Below are 18768 nucleotides of genomic sequence, written 5' to 3' on the forward strand. Positions count from 1 at the left end.
GAAGAGTCTACTCCACTCAGGAAAGGACATGTGGAAACCATGGGAAATGAAATTACCCTGCCAACCCCGGCCCAACCCAGCCTCACCTTTCCTATATACTTCCCCTGACACTTTCTGGAATTCCCCAGGCATGTTCTCCTCTTAAGTCACTGCTTCCTGTCTATCATTACCTAAATATTTCACATCAGGGAAGACTAAGTATCCTGAGGCAAGGAATCCCCCAAATTGAGTTGAGGTTAATTAGCTTACAAAGTACACGTGACCATGAATTTCAAGTTCCTGAATTACAGAGATGAGATGATGATTAATTCAGTTCAATCTGACAGATATATTTTAAGTAACTACTATGCCTCCCCAAAATATAATAGAACCCTTGCCACTTAAGTAAGCAAAGTTTATACATCAAGAACAAGAACGGATTTCACAGCTCTTATTTGAAAATAGAAAGACCACTATTAAGCCACACCCTTATTGCATCATATCTTTGTGCAGTATATTTAATAAAATGCTATATTTAATAAGTCTTTTCCTCACATTTCTCCCCAGTATCTACTGTGAGAAAGCCAGCCTTGACATTTATTTCAAAAGATTCTTGGTAATTCACAATCAATTATTGCTCTACCACTCTGGCCTCTAAAGTAAAAAATAAAAATGGCTAGGTACTTTCCTGGTGATGCAGTGGTTAAGAATCCGCCTACCAATGCTGGGGACACAGATTCGATCCCTGGTCCTGGAAGATCCCACATACCATGGAGCAACTAAGGCCATGCACCACAACTACTGAGCCTGTGGTGTAGAGCCCGCAAGCCACAACTACTGAGCCCACGTGCCACAACTACTGAAGCCCGTGTGCCTAGAGCCCATGCTCTGCAATAACAGAAGCCACTGCAATGAGAGGCCCATGCACCACAACTAAGAGTAGCCCTCACTCACCACAACTAGAGAAAGCCCACGAGCAGCAACGAAAACCCAACACAGCCAAAAATATATAAATAAATGTATAAAAAAATAATAATAATGGCTAAAATTTATTGAGTTCTCACTAGTGCCAGGAGTTACAGCAAGTGATATGCATAGCATCTCATTTAAACTTCACAACAACCCTCTGAGGCATATTCTCTTTGCTGCTACTGCTGCTGTTGTTGTTTTATGAATAATTCCCATACAATAATGAGCTATATTTAAAGTATACAAGTTGATAAGTTTTAATAATGTATATTCCTCTGAGACCATCACCATAATCAAGACAATGAAAATATCCATCGCCCCAAAACTTTCCTCATGACCTTTCATAATCTTTCCTTTTCACTCCTCCCTGTTTTCTCCCTCCTTCCCATCCCAAGCAAATACTGATCACTGTAGATTAGTTTGCATTTTCTAGAATTTTTCAAAATGGAATCTCAGAGTATGTACTCTTTTTCTGGCTTTTTTACTCAGCATAATTATTCTGAGATTCATTCATATTGTTGTATTTGTCAATAGTTTTTCTGTTTGTTTGTTTTTGTTATTATTGCCTAGTTCCACATTCCATTGTCTGGATATACCATGATCTGTTTACTCATTCACCTCTGACATTTGACCTGCTTCCAGGTTTTGGCTATTACATATAAACCTTCTGTAAACCTTCACATACACGTTTCTGGATGAGCAGATGCTTTCATTTCTCTTACGTCAATATCTAGGGGAGGAAAGACTAGGTCACCTATAGGTTAGATACATGTTTAATATTTGAGGAATCTGCCCATCCTATTCCTGCTCTAACAAATTACCAAAAAAAAAAAAGTGACTGGCTTAAAACAACACAAATTTATCTCATAGTTCTAGAGGTCAAAATTTTGAGGTCAAGGTGTTGGCCAGGCTGTGTTCCTTCTGGAGGATTCAGGGGAAACTTTATTTGCTTTCCCTTATTAACCACTGATCTGCCTGCATTCCCTAGGCTCATGGTCTCTTTCTCTAACTTCCTGCTTCTGTGATCACATCTCCTACTACTGACTCTTATCCCATACCTCCCTCTTATAAGGACCTTTGTGATTATATTATACTCATCTGGATAATCCAGGATAATCCCCTGAATCTCTAAGATCTTTCACTTAATCACATCTACAAAGTCCCTTTACCATGAAATCTACACACAGGTTCCAGGCATTAAGATATGAACATTTCTGAGGAGCCATTATTCAACCCACCAATCTGTCTTCTGAAGAGATTGTATAATTTTACATCCCCATCAGGGGGATAAGGGAGTTCTAGTTCCTCCACATCCTTACCAACACTTGTTAGTCATTTTTATGTTAATCATTCTAATAGGTTTATATTGAAATCTCATTGTCATTTTAATTTGTACTTCTTGAATAACAGATGCTGAACATCTTTTCATATACTTCTTTGCCATTTGTAAATCTTCTTAGGTGAAGTGTCTGTTCACATCTTTTTCCATTTATTTATTGCCCATTTTGTGGTTGTTTTGCTGTTGGATATTAAGAGTTCTTTATATATTCTGAATACCAATCTGTTATTAGATATGATTTGCAATATTTTATGCCAACCTGTGGCTTCTCTATTTGTTCTCTTAACAGTGTCTTTCAAAGAGCAGAAGTTTTTCACTTTGATTAGGTTCAATTTATAAAGTTTTTCTTTCATAAGTTGGGCTTTTGGTGTCGTATCTAAAAAATCTTTGCCTAATCTAAAGTCAAAAAGATTTTCTCTTGTGTTTTCTTCTAGACCTTTTATAGTTTTAGTTCTTATGTTTAGGTTTATGGTCCATTTTGAATCAAGCTTTGTGTATGGTGCAAGACATGAATTAAAGTTCTTTGTTTTGCCTATAAATATCTAATTGTTCTAGCACCACTGGTTGAAAAGTCCAACCTTTCTCCACTGAATTGCCTTTGTGCCCTCAGTTGTCCATATATGTGTGTGAGTCTATTTTCACAATCTCTGGTCTATTACATTCATCTATTTGTCTATCTGTATAGCATTAGCACACTGTTTAGGTTACCATAATTTATAATACTTGAAAGCAGACAATGTTAAGTCCTCCAACTTTGTTCTTTTCTCAGTTGCCTTGGTATTTTGGGTCTTTTGCCTTTTTCATTTGAATTTTATAATTATCTTGCAATGCATATGTAAAAGCCTGTGGGAATTATGATTGGGATTATATTAAATTTCTAGATCATTTTGAGGAGAAATGACATCATGGCAACATTGATTCTCCTGACCGATGAACACTGTATATCTCTCCATTATTGAGTTCTTCTCAACAATGTTTTTGTAGATTTCAGTATATACATGTCTTACTTACCTTTTGTCAAATATAACTCTAAGTATTTTCATATTTTGATGCTATTTTAAATAGTGATTTTTCTTTCAAATTCTGATTGTTCATTGCTAGTTTATACAAATACAATTGATTTTTGTGTATTGATGTTGCATCTTACAAACTTGATAACTCATTTATTAGATCTAGTAGTTTTTTATTTTAACATCTTTATTGGAGTATAACTGCTTTACAATGGTGTGTTAGTTTCTGCTGTATAACAAAGTGAATCAGCTATACATATACATATATCCCCATACCTCCTCCCTCTTGCATCTCTTTCCTACCTCTAGGTGTGTCCTCTAGGTGGACACAAAGCACCCAGCTGATCTCCCTGTGCTATGCGGTTGCTTCCCACTAGCTATTTTACATTTGGTAGTGTATATATGTCCATGCCACTCTCTCACTTCATCCCAGCTTACCCTTCCCCCTCCCTGTGTCCTCAAGTCCATTCTCTACATCTGCGTCTTTATTCCTGTCCTGCCCTAGGTTCTTCAGAACTTTTTTTTTTTAGATTCCATATATATGTGTTAGCATACGGTATTTGTTTTTCTCTTTCTGACTTACTTCACTCTGTATGACAGTCTCTAGGTCCATCCACCTCACTACAAATAACTCAATTTCGTTTCTTTTTATGGCTGAGTAATATTCCATCATATATATGTGCTACATCTTATTTATCCATTCATCTGTCAGTGGACACTTAGGTTGCTAGTAGCTTTTTTTAGACATTGAATCCTCTACATAGAATATTATGTTGTCTGTGAATAAAGACAGTTTTATTTCTTCTTTTCCAAACTGAATGTCTTTTTTCTCCTTTGATTTGTGTTATAAATTTCCTTATAACTACTAATTTAGTGGCATCCAACAGATTTTCATATGTTGTGATTTCATTTTCATTCAGTTCACAGTTCTTTCTAATTTCCCTTTTGATTTCTTCTTTGACCCATGTGTAATTTAGAAATGTGTTGTTTGGTTTCCAAATATTTGGTGGTTTTCCAGAGATTCTTCTGTTATTGGTTTCTAATTTAGTTCCACTGTGGCCAGAGAACATACTTTGTATAACTTCTATCTTTTTAAAGATATTGAGACTTCTATGGCCCAGAATATGATCTTCGTAAATATTCTATACGCACTTGAAAATAAATGTCTGCACCTGAAAATAAACTGTTAGTATTGAGTGTTCTATAAATACCAATTAGGTCAGGCTGGTTAATTGTCTTTCAAGTCGTATATCTTAACAAGTTTTCTGTCTTGTTTTATCAACTATTGAGAGAATTATATTGAAATATCTGATTATAATTGTGGATTTGTCCATTTCTCCTTGCAGTTCTGTTTTTTTTTAAACTCTAACTTTATTTATACATTTTCAATTAAAATAGAATAGTCATAAACCAAAGAGAAGGAAAAACAAATCAGGATGAAGTGTCGCTGTCATTCTGTTTGCAGGGAGGGGTCAGGAAATGGAACAAATGATAGCATTCTAAGACATCCCAGAGCAGCTGGGTTACATGTAAGTGCCTAAAACCAGGTATTATCCCACTTACTCTACACATGGAAAAGAAGTCAAAGTTTCTCCTATTGAGCACAAGAATTTTTACATTATATAGTGATTCATTTCTCAGAAAGTGATACCAGTAACTTTGAGAGGAGAGGTTTCCATTACACAAGGACTAGAAAATCTCAAATGCAGCTAAGCAGCTGTGCTATGCTCAGCACGTACCATTACACTGCTCTGGGCTAGTGTCCGTTTAACAGAGAACTGCATTGGGGGTTTGAGAAAGGCAGCAATAGTTTGGCTTTTATTCTAGAGGCTTAACGTTGTTATGGTGACAGTCCAAGCATATTAAGTAAAGGTAGTTAAAACGTAATGATAGTCAATACAGTCTCTTGCAGCCTACATACACTACATAATAATGCTTACATGGAATGAAACCAGTGTTACTTAATTGGTGTTTTATACAAACAGAACTGAAAAAAAAAGTAATCATTCTAAATGTACTATGGGTAACAGTAAAAATGCACACATACCATAGAACTAAAGTGATATGAACAGCACTACCTGATACCCAGGACTGAAGGTGACTGGTTCCAACAGAGCTGAGCCTGTATCAGTGGGTCTCCAGTAAAGACACTAGTCTACAAAAGTAAGTCTTTCAACTGTAAAATCAGGATAAGGCTACAACTATCTTGAAGTCTGAACAAGATACCGGATCGGACAGTAAGATCCCCAGCCCTGCTGTAAGACAGGAAATACGCCTGCTGGCTCCTAGAAAGCTTCATGTGCATAATAGAAAGGTACGTTGCCAGAGATGTAAACGGGAGAACTTGAGTGAAGTTTCCACTGCGCCGCGGCTTCTAAACCTCAGGAATGGTGTGATCCATCAAGCTTTTCATAATGCTCGGGGCCATCCGTTTAATAATATGTTCAAATATAAAAGCAGGCATGATTGTAATAGTAACTACATTCCCAGCTGTTGACAGTATGTCTGCGATTTGAGAGTCCTTCAATCCAATGACGTTCTGTCCGTTGACCTCACAGATGTTGTGTTCCGTGAGAAGACCGTTTCTAGCTGCAGAACTATCTTTCACTATGGATGTGATTTTTCCATTTTTAAAGACAAAGCCAACATGTCCAGTACTGTCCTTATGCATGGTAATTGTCCGTTCAAAGGGCCTGTCACGAATGGTCATAGTGATCTTCTCTCCAAAAGCCTGCTTGAGCACCTTGTGTGCTCGGTCGGGGCTCCAGCCAGCACAGTTCTCCCCGTTGATCTGGAGCACCTGGTCCCCGAATCGCAGACCAACCAGCGAGGACGGAGAATTGGCCTGGACTAGCTGAACAAATATACCATTATCTATGGATTTAAGCCTGAGCCCGATTTTTCCATCTTGATCCTTACACAAAATGACTTCCCGAATCCCTTGCTTAATTTCTGCTCTGCAGATTCCAGTATCATTACCAGTTACAGGAGCCACCATATAGTTCATGCTGGAAGCTCTTGCTACCAACTGCCCCTGACTTGGTGCTCCAGGGACCACGGCCATATTTGCACGTATTTCTTCTTCATTTAAACTCAGGCCCATGTACTGAGAGAGCTCCGGATACAGTTTAGGATAGAGAGTTCCATCTTGAGAGATGCGAGCAGAAGCTTCAGATAGAATCGCTGGATTGGCAGGGTTTGCAGAAAAGGCAGCTTGAGCCTGAATCACCTTGTCTACCTTCAGGTCTTCAAGAGATGGGTACAGAGACATTTTTGCAGGATTTTCCGAGGCCGCAGGGACGCACACACTGCAGCCGCCGCCGGTCACTGGCTCAGACTTCCGAGACCCAGAGAGAGGAGAACGGTGCGCCGCAGTTCTGTTTTTGTTTCATGTATTTTGAAGCAAAGCTCTCTGTTCTGTTTTCGAGAGTATGAACCTTCAGGAACATTATTTCTTCCAGATAAATTGACACCTCTATTATTATGTAATGACCTTCTTTATCCCAAGTAATAATCTTTGCTCTGAAATCTACTTTATGTTATTAATATAGCCACTCCAACTTTCTTTTGACTAATGTTAACATATCGTTTTTCAACCTTTTATTCTTTATCTTCATGTGTCTTTGTATTTAAAGTGCATTTCTTATAGACAACATACAGTTAGATCTTCCTTTTAATCCAGTGTGATTTCTACCAATTTCTACCTTTTAATTGGGGTGTTTAGTCCATTTACAATTAATGTGACTATTGATACAGTTAGATTTAAGCCTATCATCTTGCTGCTTTTTCTATTTGTCTCATGTAATATTTGTTCTTTTTTTATTTTCTTTTCTAAATTAATTGAATATTTTTTATATTTGCATTTTATCTCCTTTGTTGACAATATTAACTAAAACTTCTGTTTCAACAGTATACATTCATTTGCCCATTGCAGCTTCTGTGTTACTTTTGTCACACGTTTTATTTCTACATATATATATTACTTTCTATATATGTATATTAGCTTCTACATATGTTTATTAGTTTTCTAGTTTTCTGCATAACAAATTACCATAAACTTAGAGGCTTAACACCACACCCATTTATTATCTCACAGTTCTATGAGAAGTCTGGGATGACCTGGCTCGGTATTATGCATGGGGTCTCACAGGCTGAAATCAAGATGTAAGCCCACCGTGTTCTCATCTGGAGCATGAGGTCTTCTCCCAATCTTCTTACTGACAATTCAATTCCTGTGGTTTTAGGGCTGAGGTCCCCATTTCCTTGTTGATGGTAGACAAGGGGTCGTTCTCAGTTCCTTTTGGCCACTCTCCAATCTTTGCACATGAACTCCTCTATCTAAAAAGCCAGCGCCAATACATCAAATCCTTCTTGTGCTTTCAGTCTCTCTGCCTTCCTTTCAGCTACCAGATGGAAAAAATGCCCTCCTTTTAAAAGTATTCATACAATTAGTTAGGTCCACCTGGATAATCTCCCTATCTCAAGGTCAGGTATGCTATAAAACATAACATGGAAGAACATTAGAATATAACACAACAATAATGATACCATCATATTCAATGGTGCCAGAGATTAGAGCATGGTTCTTGGGGGATATTTTTTTAAATAGATCTTTATTGGAGTATAATTGCTTCACAATACTGTGTTAGTTTCTGTTGTACAACAAAGTGAATAAGCCATATGCATACATATATCCCCATATCCCCTCTGTCTTGCGTCTCCCTCCCACCCTCCCTATCCCACCTCTCTATGTCATCACAAAGCACTGAGCTGATCTCCCTGTGCTATGCTGCTACTTCCCACTAGCCATGCATTTTACATTTGTTAGTGTATGTATGTCAATTCTACTCTCTCACTTCGTCCCAGCTTCCCCTTCCCCCACTATGTCCTCAAGTCCATTCTCTATGTCTATGTCTTTATTCTTGCCCTGCCACTAGGTTCATCAGTACCATTCTTTTAGATTCCATGTATATGTTAGCATATGGTATTTGTTTTTCTCTTTCTAACTTACTTCACTCTGTATGACAGACTCCAGGCCCATGTACCTCACTACAAATAACTCAATTTCATTTCTTTTTATGGCTAATATTGAATTGTATATATGTGCCATGTCTTCTTTATCCATTCACCTGTCGATGGACATTTAGGTTGGTTCCATGTCCTGGCTATTGTAAATAGTGCTGCAATGAACATTGGGGTGCATGTCTCTCTTTGAATTATGGTTCTCTCAGGGTATATGCCCAGTAGTGGGGTTGCTGGGCCATATGTTTAGTTTTTTAAGGAACCTCCATACTGTTCTCCATAGTGGTTGTATCAATTTACATTCCCACAAACAGTGCAAGAGAGTTCCTTTTTCACCACACCCTTTCCAGCATTTATTGTTTCTAGATTTTTTGATAATGGCCATTCTGACTGGTGTGAGATGATACCTCTTTGTAGTTTTGATTTGCATTTCTCTAATAATTAGTGATGTTGAGCATCTTTCCATATGCCTCATGGCCATCTGTGTGTCTTCTTTGGTGAAATGTCTATTTAGGTCTTCTGTCCATTTTTTAATTGAATTGTTTGTTTTTTTTGATATTGAGCTCCATGAGCTGTTTGTATATTTTGGAGATTAATCCTTTGTCCATTGTTTCATTTGTAAATATTTTCTCCCATTCTGAGGGTTGTCTTTTCATCTTGTTTATGGTTTCCTTTGCTGTGCAAAAGCTTTTAAGTTTAATTAGGTTCCATTTGTTTATTTTTGTTTTTATTTCCATTACTCTAGGAGGTGGATCACAAAAGATCTTTCTGTGGTTTATGTCACTGTCTGCAGATGACATGATACTATACATAGAAAATCCTAGAGATGCCATCAGAAAACTACTAGAACTAATCAACGAATTTGGTAAGGTTGCAGGATACAAAATTAATGCACAGAAATCTCTTACATTCCTATACACTAACAATGAAAAATCAGAAAGAGAAATTAAGGAAATAATCCCATTTACCATCACAACAAAAAGAATAAAATACCTAGGAATAAACCTACCTAAGGAGACAAAAGACTTGTACTCAGAAAACTATAAAACACTGATGAAAGAAATCATAGATGACATAAACAGATGGAGAAATATACCATGTTCTTGGATTAGAAGAATCAACATTGTGAAAATGACTATACTACCCAAAGCAATCTACAGATTCAATGCAATCCCTATCAAACTACCAATGCCATTCTTCACAGAATTAGAACAAAAAATTTTACAATTCATATGGAAACACAAAAGACCCCGAATAGCCAAAGCAATCTTGAGAAAGAAGAATGGAGCTGGAGGATTCAGGCTCCCCGACTTCAAACTATACTACAAAGCTACAGTAATCAAGACAGTACGGTACTGGCACAAAAACAGAAATATAGATCAATGGTACAGGATAGAAAGACCAGAGATAAACTCATGCACATATGGTCACCTAATTTACAACAAAGGAGGCAGGAACATACAATGGAGAAGACAGCCTCTTCAATAAGTGGTGCTGGGAAAACTGGACAGCTACATGTAAAATAATGAAATTAGAAAACTACCTAACACCATACACAAAAATAAACTCCAAATGGATTAAAGACCTAAATGTAAGAGCAGACACTATAAAACTCTTAGAGGAAAACATAGGAAAAACATTCTTTGGGGGATATTTTTTAAATTCTCCCTACCACAATATGTTATAAACCTCACACCACATTGTTATTATCTTTTTAATATTTAATTTCTTTCAAAATATTTAAATAAGAAGAATATCTTATATATTTACCCATGTAGTTAGCATGTCCAGTGCTCTTCATTTCACTGTGCAGATCCATATTTCCATCTGCTGTCTTTTTCCTTCTGATTAAACAAGTTTGTTTGTTTGTTTGTTTTAATATTTCTTGTTATGCAGTTCTGCTCATGAATTCTTTAGGCTTTTGCATGTCTAAAAATTCACCTATGTTTCTCAAAGATAGTTTTACTGGGTATATAATTCTCAGCAACAGTTTTTCATTTTGGTACATCAAGATGTTGAGTCACCGTCTTCTCAACTGCATTGTTTATGATGAAAAATCTGTTACCATCATTATCTTTGTTCCTCTATGCATAGTATATCACCCTTTACCACTTATAAGATTTTCTCTATCACTTTTTAGCAATTTGATAATGATGTGCCTTTGTGTAGTTTTCTTCAAGTTGCTTGTGTTTGGATTTCAACAAATTTCTTGAATCTGTAGGTTTATAATTTTCACTAAATTTGGAAAACTCTCAACCATTATTTCTTCAAATACTTTTCTGTATTTTCCTTTTTCAGGAACTTGTATTACATCTACATTAAGCTGCTTTAAGTTGCCTGAAGGTTCACTGACACTCTGTTCATTTTTTATTCCTTTTTTCTCTGTGTTTCATTTTGGATTATTTCTATTTCTGTGTCTTCAGGTTTATTATTTTTTTCTGCAATGTCTAATCTGCCATTAACTCCATTTATTGTATTTATTATCTCCGACATTGTAATTTTAATCTCTAGAAGTGGATCTGGGACTGTTTTATGTCTTCTATGTTCTAATTTTATTGAACATATAGAATATAGTTTTGTAACTGTTTAAATGCCCACCTGCTAATTCTAACATCTGTACCAGTTATAGATTGGTTTTGATTGATTTTTCTCCTCATTATGGGTCATATTTCCCTGTGCCTTTTCATGTCTGGTAAGTTTTGATGGGGCGCCAGACATTGTGCATTTTATTTTGTTGAATGCTGAATATTTTGTTGTTCTAAAAATACTCTTGAGCTTTGTTTTAGGATGCAGTTAAGTTACTTGAAAACAGTTTGATCATTTCAGATCTTGCCTTTAAAATTTGTTGGGCAGAACCAGAACTGTGTTTATTCTAGATCTAATTATTTCTCACTATAGAAGCAAAAATCTTTGAGTACTCCACCTATGAATTATGACATTTTCTAGTCTAGTGAGAACACACTATTTCTGGCCCTGTGTGAGTACTGAGCACTGTTCCCTCTACTCCTTTTCAGTGTTTTTGGTGTTTTTCTCCAATCCTGAATAATTTTTCAAACACAGGTGCTGGTCAGAACACAAATAAATACTTGATCAGGTCCTTCTGCAACTCTGCAGAGTTCAAATATCTGAAAATACCTTGTACTTTCATTCTAAATAACCCAAGGATATTCTTGCCCCTGTCATACATCTCAGCACTATACTGTCATAATCCCTAAACCACTTCCAGCAGTGTGTACACTACTTAAAAATCAGAGTACTTTCTCTAAGTAGGTGCTACGTCACCTTTGATAATCTAAAACCTGTTACAGAACTTAAAGATTTTCATTTTTATCTCATACAGCACTTCTCAATAAAATATTGACCAGAGGTGTATCATTAATTTTCTTGAAGGTCATATGCATTCAGAACTTCCTAGAGTGATGTCATCTCCTTGCCCATTGCTTGCCCATATTACAGCCCACTCAGGTGGTTCAAATGACTTTTCTGATGGGGCATTCCTACAAGACAAAACAATTCAGGGTCCCATTGAGGGATCCAGGTATTTATATTTAACAGGACAGAATGGTGACTTAGCTTCCTTTTTGGTAAAGTGAAAAAATTTAAACCAGAAATGTGAATATACCTAAATAATAATGTCCTTAAATAACACTAAAAAGCATTATTTCAGCTTGCTTTATCTTAATTTCTGGTGATACTTAATCAGCACTGGTTTGGAATACTATAGCTTTAGGTAGTTTACGTTGTTGGGCATTTAATGACCTGTAGAGAAATACTTGAGAAATTAGCACTCAAAACTACCCAACAATCCTTTTTTAGTCCTTTTACAAGGTAGTGATGTCACCTTCTAATTTCTCTTTTTACAAACCAGATGTTCAAGTACTACTATTAAGCGTTCTATTTCATAATGCAGAAGACTGAAAGACTTTTGTTGTCATGATAGTTTGTTTTCTTTGGTGATGGACAGCCATAGGAATCTCCTCAATGAGGCAACCCCTTGGAGAGCACTCTGTTCAAATGACTCTTCTCTCTGCCTTCTTCATCTTCAGTTAAACCTGTCAATAGTCTCTTTGTTCTCAAAACAAAACTACTACCACCACCACAACAACAATAAAAAAAAGAATGTTGGGGAAATCTTCCTCCTTTTCTGAGATGCTATCTGCTGTCTCTCTTTCTCACCATCAAACTTTTTCAAATGCTTGCCACCTCCACTTCCTCATTCACTACTCATTCCAAACTCCTTATAATCTGGCTTTTGCCCTCCAGTAATTTACACACTATAGTGTTGTCTGAAGCTATACTATCTCAGGGGTCATCATCTGATCAGTTAGTAACAAACCAAATCCTCTTTGGCCTTTACAACTCTGCAACACTTAACATAACAAATCATCCTTTCTTGAAACTCTCCTCCTATGGCCTTTATGACACAACACTCTTTCAGTATTCCTCCCACATCTGCAAAACAATCTCTCTGCCTACTTATCAGGCTCCTTTTTCTGCCCTGAACCCATAATGCTTAATAAATATATAAGTAATCAATAAGTATAAGATGCCAAATTAATCAGTCAATTCACCAAACTTTAATGCTTCATAAAGGGAAAAAATGATGTGTGAGATGGATTCCTTGATCTCTCAAATAATTTCAGTGCAAGGAGTATGTAATCAATGTTGCATGGGTGAAGAGAAAATCAGTGCTCTAAGGTAGTCTTGCTTAGAGTGAGGATGACTTGGGGGTCTTCTTGAAGTATTTGGTGTTTGAGATAGACCTGGAAGAATAGGTAGGATTTTGTAAGTAAAGGTGCAGAGGAATAGATTCCGAGTTCAGTGTGAACAAAGGCATAGAGAGGCAGGAAAGTACGAGGTGTTCAGATAATAATGAATAGAACAGTTTGACCAAAGGAGAGAGTTCATGTGAGGGATACTGAGAGATAAAGCTGGAAAGGCAGATTAGGGTTAGATTATGTAATCTTTGTCCCATTGGTGGGTGGAGCTGGTGACAACTGCCAGGGAACAATGAACATTGGCCTTGCCAGCATCAAAATTATCAGCTATTCGCTTGACCATGATGACTGTGGGCATTTTCCCACTTCTCCACAGTTCCCTATGGCAGCATGTTATCTTATAAGAGTCAGTTCCAGATTTTCTTTTCTTCCAGTTTATTCAACCATTAATTTATTCAAACATTCATTTTAAAACCTACTATATTCCAAACATTGTGCAAGATTCTAAGGATTCCAAAATAAATAGCCTTGCTTCTGTTCCCAGGAGATTCACATTTCAGTAAAATGCCAGCCTTTAGTTTTTTCTTGGCTAAAAATGTTATGCAGATGACATGAAGTCTTATTTGGGGTACAATCTAAATAAGTTTTGTGTTTCATCTGTTTTGTTTTGTTTTGGTCATTTATTGGACTTGTCAGTTAATATATATTATTTTTAAAAAGGAAAGGGAGCTAGTCATTCTCATTCTCACTTTAATAAAAGTATATCAAAAAAGACTTTCTCCCTATGGAAAGAGTAGCAGATCTATGTGATTCAGTTATTTACTTACCATCTTCTCCAGGAAGGAAAATGCCAGAATTGTTTTACTCCTATGTATATTTTAGTGTGTGGCTAGAGTAATGCCCTGAAATATTCAGATTTTATTTAACCTAGAAACTCTAGCAGTTTCAGAGGCAGTAACACTGTTTGGGGTGTTTTTTCTGAACACAGTTACAGTAAATGATAACTGAGATTCTGTACCCCACACCCAACCTCTAACCTAACTCACAAACTATGAAGTAATGTTCCCAAATTATTTTTGTTTTGTCCTTCTGGGGAAGAGGAAGAAGAGTAGAGAAGGGATTTTCTCTCTTGGATTCTTTGTGACTTCAGAAGCTTAAGATATTAATTATATTACTCTCGCATGAAACTGCTGACACCATTATTTTGGTGCCCATGAACTTCCTCTTTCCCGTCATCATTTCCTCTTTAAAAGCTGTTTCCTATTACTGTCAATACTCTTTTTTATATAACAGTTATATTTTTAAAAGGCAGCAGATGAGCCTGCCCATAAAGCTGACATAGTTATCAAGTGGAAAATCAAATGTAGCAGCAATATAGCAAGGGCAGGTTTCATAATCAGTATCTTCTTTCCCCCTAAAATAACAAATGAATGTTTTCTTAATAGCATCTTCATTGGTTTTAATGACTGCTGAGAGGGAGATATTTAACAGGGGAATTATATGGAAGTCCAGAGAATGCCCATCTGGAGCTTACTGGATTGTTCTGATGGCACAAGGTAATTCTTTGGGAAATAGAGTCAGCAAGCAGGATCATTTACTAATCATCAGGAAAATGCAAGTCAAAACCACAATGAGATATTACCTCACACCTGTCAGAATGGCTATCATCAAGAAGACAGGAAATAAGAAGCGTTGACGAGGATGCGGAGAAAAGGGAACGTTCCTGCACTATTGGTGGGAACATAAATTGGTCTAGCCACTTGGAAAACAGTATGGAGGTTCTTCAAAAAATCTAAAATAGAAATACCATATGATCCAGCAATTCCACTACTGGGTATTTATCCAAAGAAAACAAAAATACTAAATTGAAAACGTACCTGCACCCCTGTGTTTGCTGCAGCATTATTTACAATAGCCAAGATATGGATGCAACCTAAGGATCCATAGATGGATGAATAGATAAAGAATATGATACACAATATAACGGCATATTATTCAGTCATTAAAAAAAGGAAATCCTGCCATTTGTGACAACGTGGATGGACTTGAGGGCATTATGCTAACTGAAATGAGTCAGACAAAGAAAGAAAAATATACTATATGACCTCACTTATATGTGGAATCTAAAAAAAACAAAATAAAACAAACAAACAACAACAACAGAAAAAAAAACCTCACAGAAACAGAGAACAGATAAGTGGTTGCCAGAGGCAGGGGATAGATCTTAAAATTCTCATCACAAGAAAAATTTTAACCAAGTATGGTGATGAATGTCAACTAGACATTATGGTGATCATTTCACAATATATACATATAATGAATTATTATGCTGTATACCTGAAACTAATATAATGCTATGTGTCAATTATATCAACAAAATAAAAATAATAAACCTAGAATCTATAGATTTATGAGTCATTGTCCCCTAGAAAATGTCACATAAACCAGGGTATAAAACGGAGATGTATCATAGACTAAATACTCCCACAATATGAGATAATGTCTCAATACCTCACTTAGAGATCTTGTCTACTCTGAACTAGATAACATGTATTTGATGTAGAAAGGAAAACCCTGAGAGCCACCTTAGCATCTCAGATCTCTTGCTGCTTTGTCTGAGCCTCTTTATTATTTCTATACTGAAATTATTATTAACACTTGATACTGGCTAATATTTCTGATTCTTGTGAGCCTGTCTGACAATCTGATCCTTTGTTTTAGCTCACACTCCTAGGAATGAACAGTCCTGTGCCTGCTGTCATCCCTGGCAGAGCAGAAGGAAAAGAAGGAGTCTTCCTTTGACATGGGAGGAAAAACTTTTAATAAAGTTTTAATGCTGGTGATTCAAGCCTCTAAAATCCCCAGACACAAAGAGAATCTGCACCCATCTGCCAACACTTATCCATAGGCCTTCTCCATGTGCTCACAAGAAAGACTGGAGTCAGATAAGAGGAACGGAGAAAGAATGCCAAGGCCCAAGCATAAGAGACATTTGTCTGAGGGAAGAACAGAAGAACTAAGAGAAATCCTCCAAGCACTCTAGGCCTTCATTAAGTATGAAGAAGGGGTCACCTGTTGCTGGGATGGGGCAAAAGAGCTGAGAGAACCCCTTTGAGGTGCAAGTATGTGAATCCTGCTCAAGTCTGAGAACAGGAGGATTAAAAGAAATTTTCCAGGAACTCTAGTCCTTACACTGAGTACAAGGCAACAGAAGTGTATCACTGAAGAACAGGCAGAACAACTGAGAGAGACCCCGTCTGAGATGCAGATACCAGGGTTCTGATCAAATTTGATGCCAGGGCTAAAGAACTGAGAAAAATATTCTGGTCACTTTGGGCTTCAGCAGCAGCCACCTGTTGTTGAGGAAAACAATATAACTGAGAGAGACTCCCTGACATGCAGGCATGTAGGGCTGCTGAATGCTAAAAGCAAGGAAAGATCCAGGCACATATATCTCATGCTTGCTACAGAGAAGATCCTTATCTCACCTTCAAATAATTTAAAGCCATTGGTGAACTGAATCCAACTGAAATAACCACTAAATCCAAAGCGAGCTCAACCACAGACTAGATTAACTCAGTCTCCTAGTGGGCTGACAAAAGGAGAGATGTGACTTTCATGAGCAAAAATATTATTTACTTCAAGATCTCATGCTCTTTACACTCAGAGTTTAAAATTCAATCAAAAATTATGAGACACATAAAGAAGTAAGGTCATTTAACTTATCCCTAGGAAAGTGTTACGAACTGAATTGTGTTCCCCCCTCTCCCCTGCAAAAAAAAAACAAAAAAAACAAAGAAAACCTCATAGATTGAAGCCCTAAGCTCCAATGTGATTGTATTTGGAGAGAGGGACTTTAAGAAGGTAATTAAGGTTAAGTGAGGTTATAACGGTCAGGCCCTAATATGATAAGATTTGTATCCTCATAAGAAGAGGAGGGACACCAGAGACCTTAATCTCTCAGTGCATACACAGAGGAAAGGCCATGTGAGAACACTATGAGAAGGTGGCCACCTGCAAGCAAGGAAGAGAAGACTCACCAGAAACCAACCCTGCTGGCACCTTGAGCTCAGGCTTCTAGCCTCCAGAACTGTGAGAAAATGAATATCTGTCATTTAAGCCACCCAGTCTGTAGCTTGTTACTGCAGCTGAGCTAACTAATATAGAGAGAAAACACTCAATAAAATCAGATCCAGATATAAATCAGAGATTAGAATTATTAGACAGGGATTTTAAAGTAACTATAATGAACATATTACAGGATCTAATGAACAAGGAGAAAAACATACATGTACAGATGGGGAATTTCAGCAGAGATATAGAAACTATGTACAAAGCTATGGTACAAATGAACTTATTTACAAAACAGAAATAGAGTCACAGATGTAGAAAACAAACTTATGGTTACCGGGGTGAAGCGGGGGTGAGGGTTGGGTATAAATTGGGAGACTGGGATTGACATATACACACTACTATATATAAAATAGATAACTAATAAGTTATCTTATTAGTACTGAGAAGGGAACACTTCTCAGTACTCTGTAATGACCTATATGGGAAAAGAATCTAAAAAAGAGTAGATATGTATAACTGATTCACTTTGCTGTACAGCAGAAACTAACACAACATTGTAAATCAACTATACTCTAACAAAAAAAAATTTTTTTAAGCTAATGGAAATGGAAATAAAAATAAAATTAGACAAATAAATATATTTTTCAGTGGGCTTATCAGCAAGCTGGACACAACAGAAAAAAATCACTGAATTGAAAGTAATTATCAATATTCAGGCTAGGAGGGCAGACAACCAATAATGGCTGATTTCTCATCTAAATTAATGGAATCCAGAGGACTATGGAATTTTTTTAAGTGATGAAAAACATAGGTTAATTTAGCATTCTATGACCAGAAAAACTATTCATCAAAAATGAAAGTGAAATAAAGACATTTCTGACACACAAAACTACAAAAAATGTTTCACCTGCACACCTGAATTACAAGATATGCTAAAAGAAGTTTCTTAAGCTGAAAGGAAATGATTCCAGATGGAAATCCAGTTCTGCAAGAAGGAATGAGTAACAAACAAAAAAAGTAAATACTTTAGAAAATATATGACTTTTTAAAGCTTATTCATACATATATTTTTAAATCTCTTTAAAGGAATATTGATTGTTAAAAACAAAAATAATACTCTTGTAACATTTACTATCTATGTAAAAATAAAATATATAATAAAAAAGCAAAAAGGTCAGGAGTGAAAACTGTAAGGTTTTTACAATTTGTGAAGCAGAAGAACATTTTTTGAAAGTTAGCAGTAATAAATTAAAGTCAATAGCAGAGGTAAAATGGAATACTAAATATACTCAATTTAGGACAACAGATAGAAAAGGAGAAAGAAGAAAATGGTGCATAAAAGGAAAACAGAAAACAAACACAAGGTGATAGAGTTAAGCCCAACATATTTCTAATGATATTAACAGTAAATAGATAGAAACTTAATTAAAAATGTGCTGTTTTCAGAGACCTTCAAGATGGTGGAGGAGTAAGACGTGAAGATCACCTTCCTCCCAACAAAAACATCAGAAACACATCTACATATGGAACAACTCCTACAGAACACCTACTGAACACCAGCAGAAGACCTTAGACTTCCCAAAAGATTTTTTTTTCCTTTTTCTCTTTCTGTGAGTGTGTAAGTGCATGCTTTTTGTGTGATTTTCTCTGTATAGCA

General features: G+C 36.4%; 1 protein-coding gene across 1 annotated transcript; it reads right to left on the reverse strand.

The window, feature by feature from the left end:
* Positions 1-5351: 5351 nt before the first annotated feature.
* On the reverse strand, positions 5352-6657 carry LOC307186787 (syntenin-1-like). The gene has a single exon (XM_079922325.1). The coding sequence runs from the start codon at positions 6566-6568 to the stop codon at positions 5672-5674; it is 897 nt and encodes a 298-aa protein (XP_079778451.1). The 5' UTR covers positions 6569-6657; the 3' UTR covers positions 5352-5671.
* Between the last annotated feature and the right edge of the window lie 12111 nt (positions 6658-18768).

This window comes from Stenella coeruleoalba (genome assembly GCF_951394435.1).
Source record: "Stenella coeruleoalba genome assembly, chromosome: 5".
In the NCBI taxonomy this organism is placed as follows: Eukaryota; Metazoa; Chordata; class Mammalia; order Artiodactyla; family Delphinidae; genus Stenella; species Stenella coeruleoalba.

What these genes read in the sequence shown, in the direction of transcription:
- LOC307186787 (XM_079922325.1), bottom strand. Translation starts at nt 6,568, where the DNA reads ATGTCTCTGTACCCATCTCTTGAAGACCTGAAGGTAGACAAGGTGATT.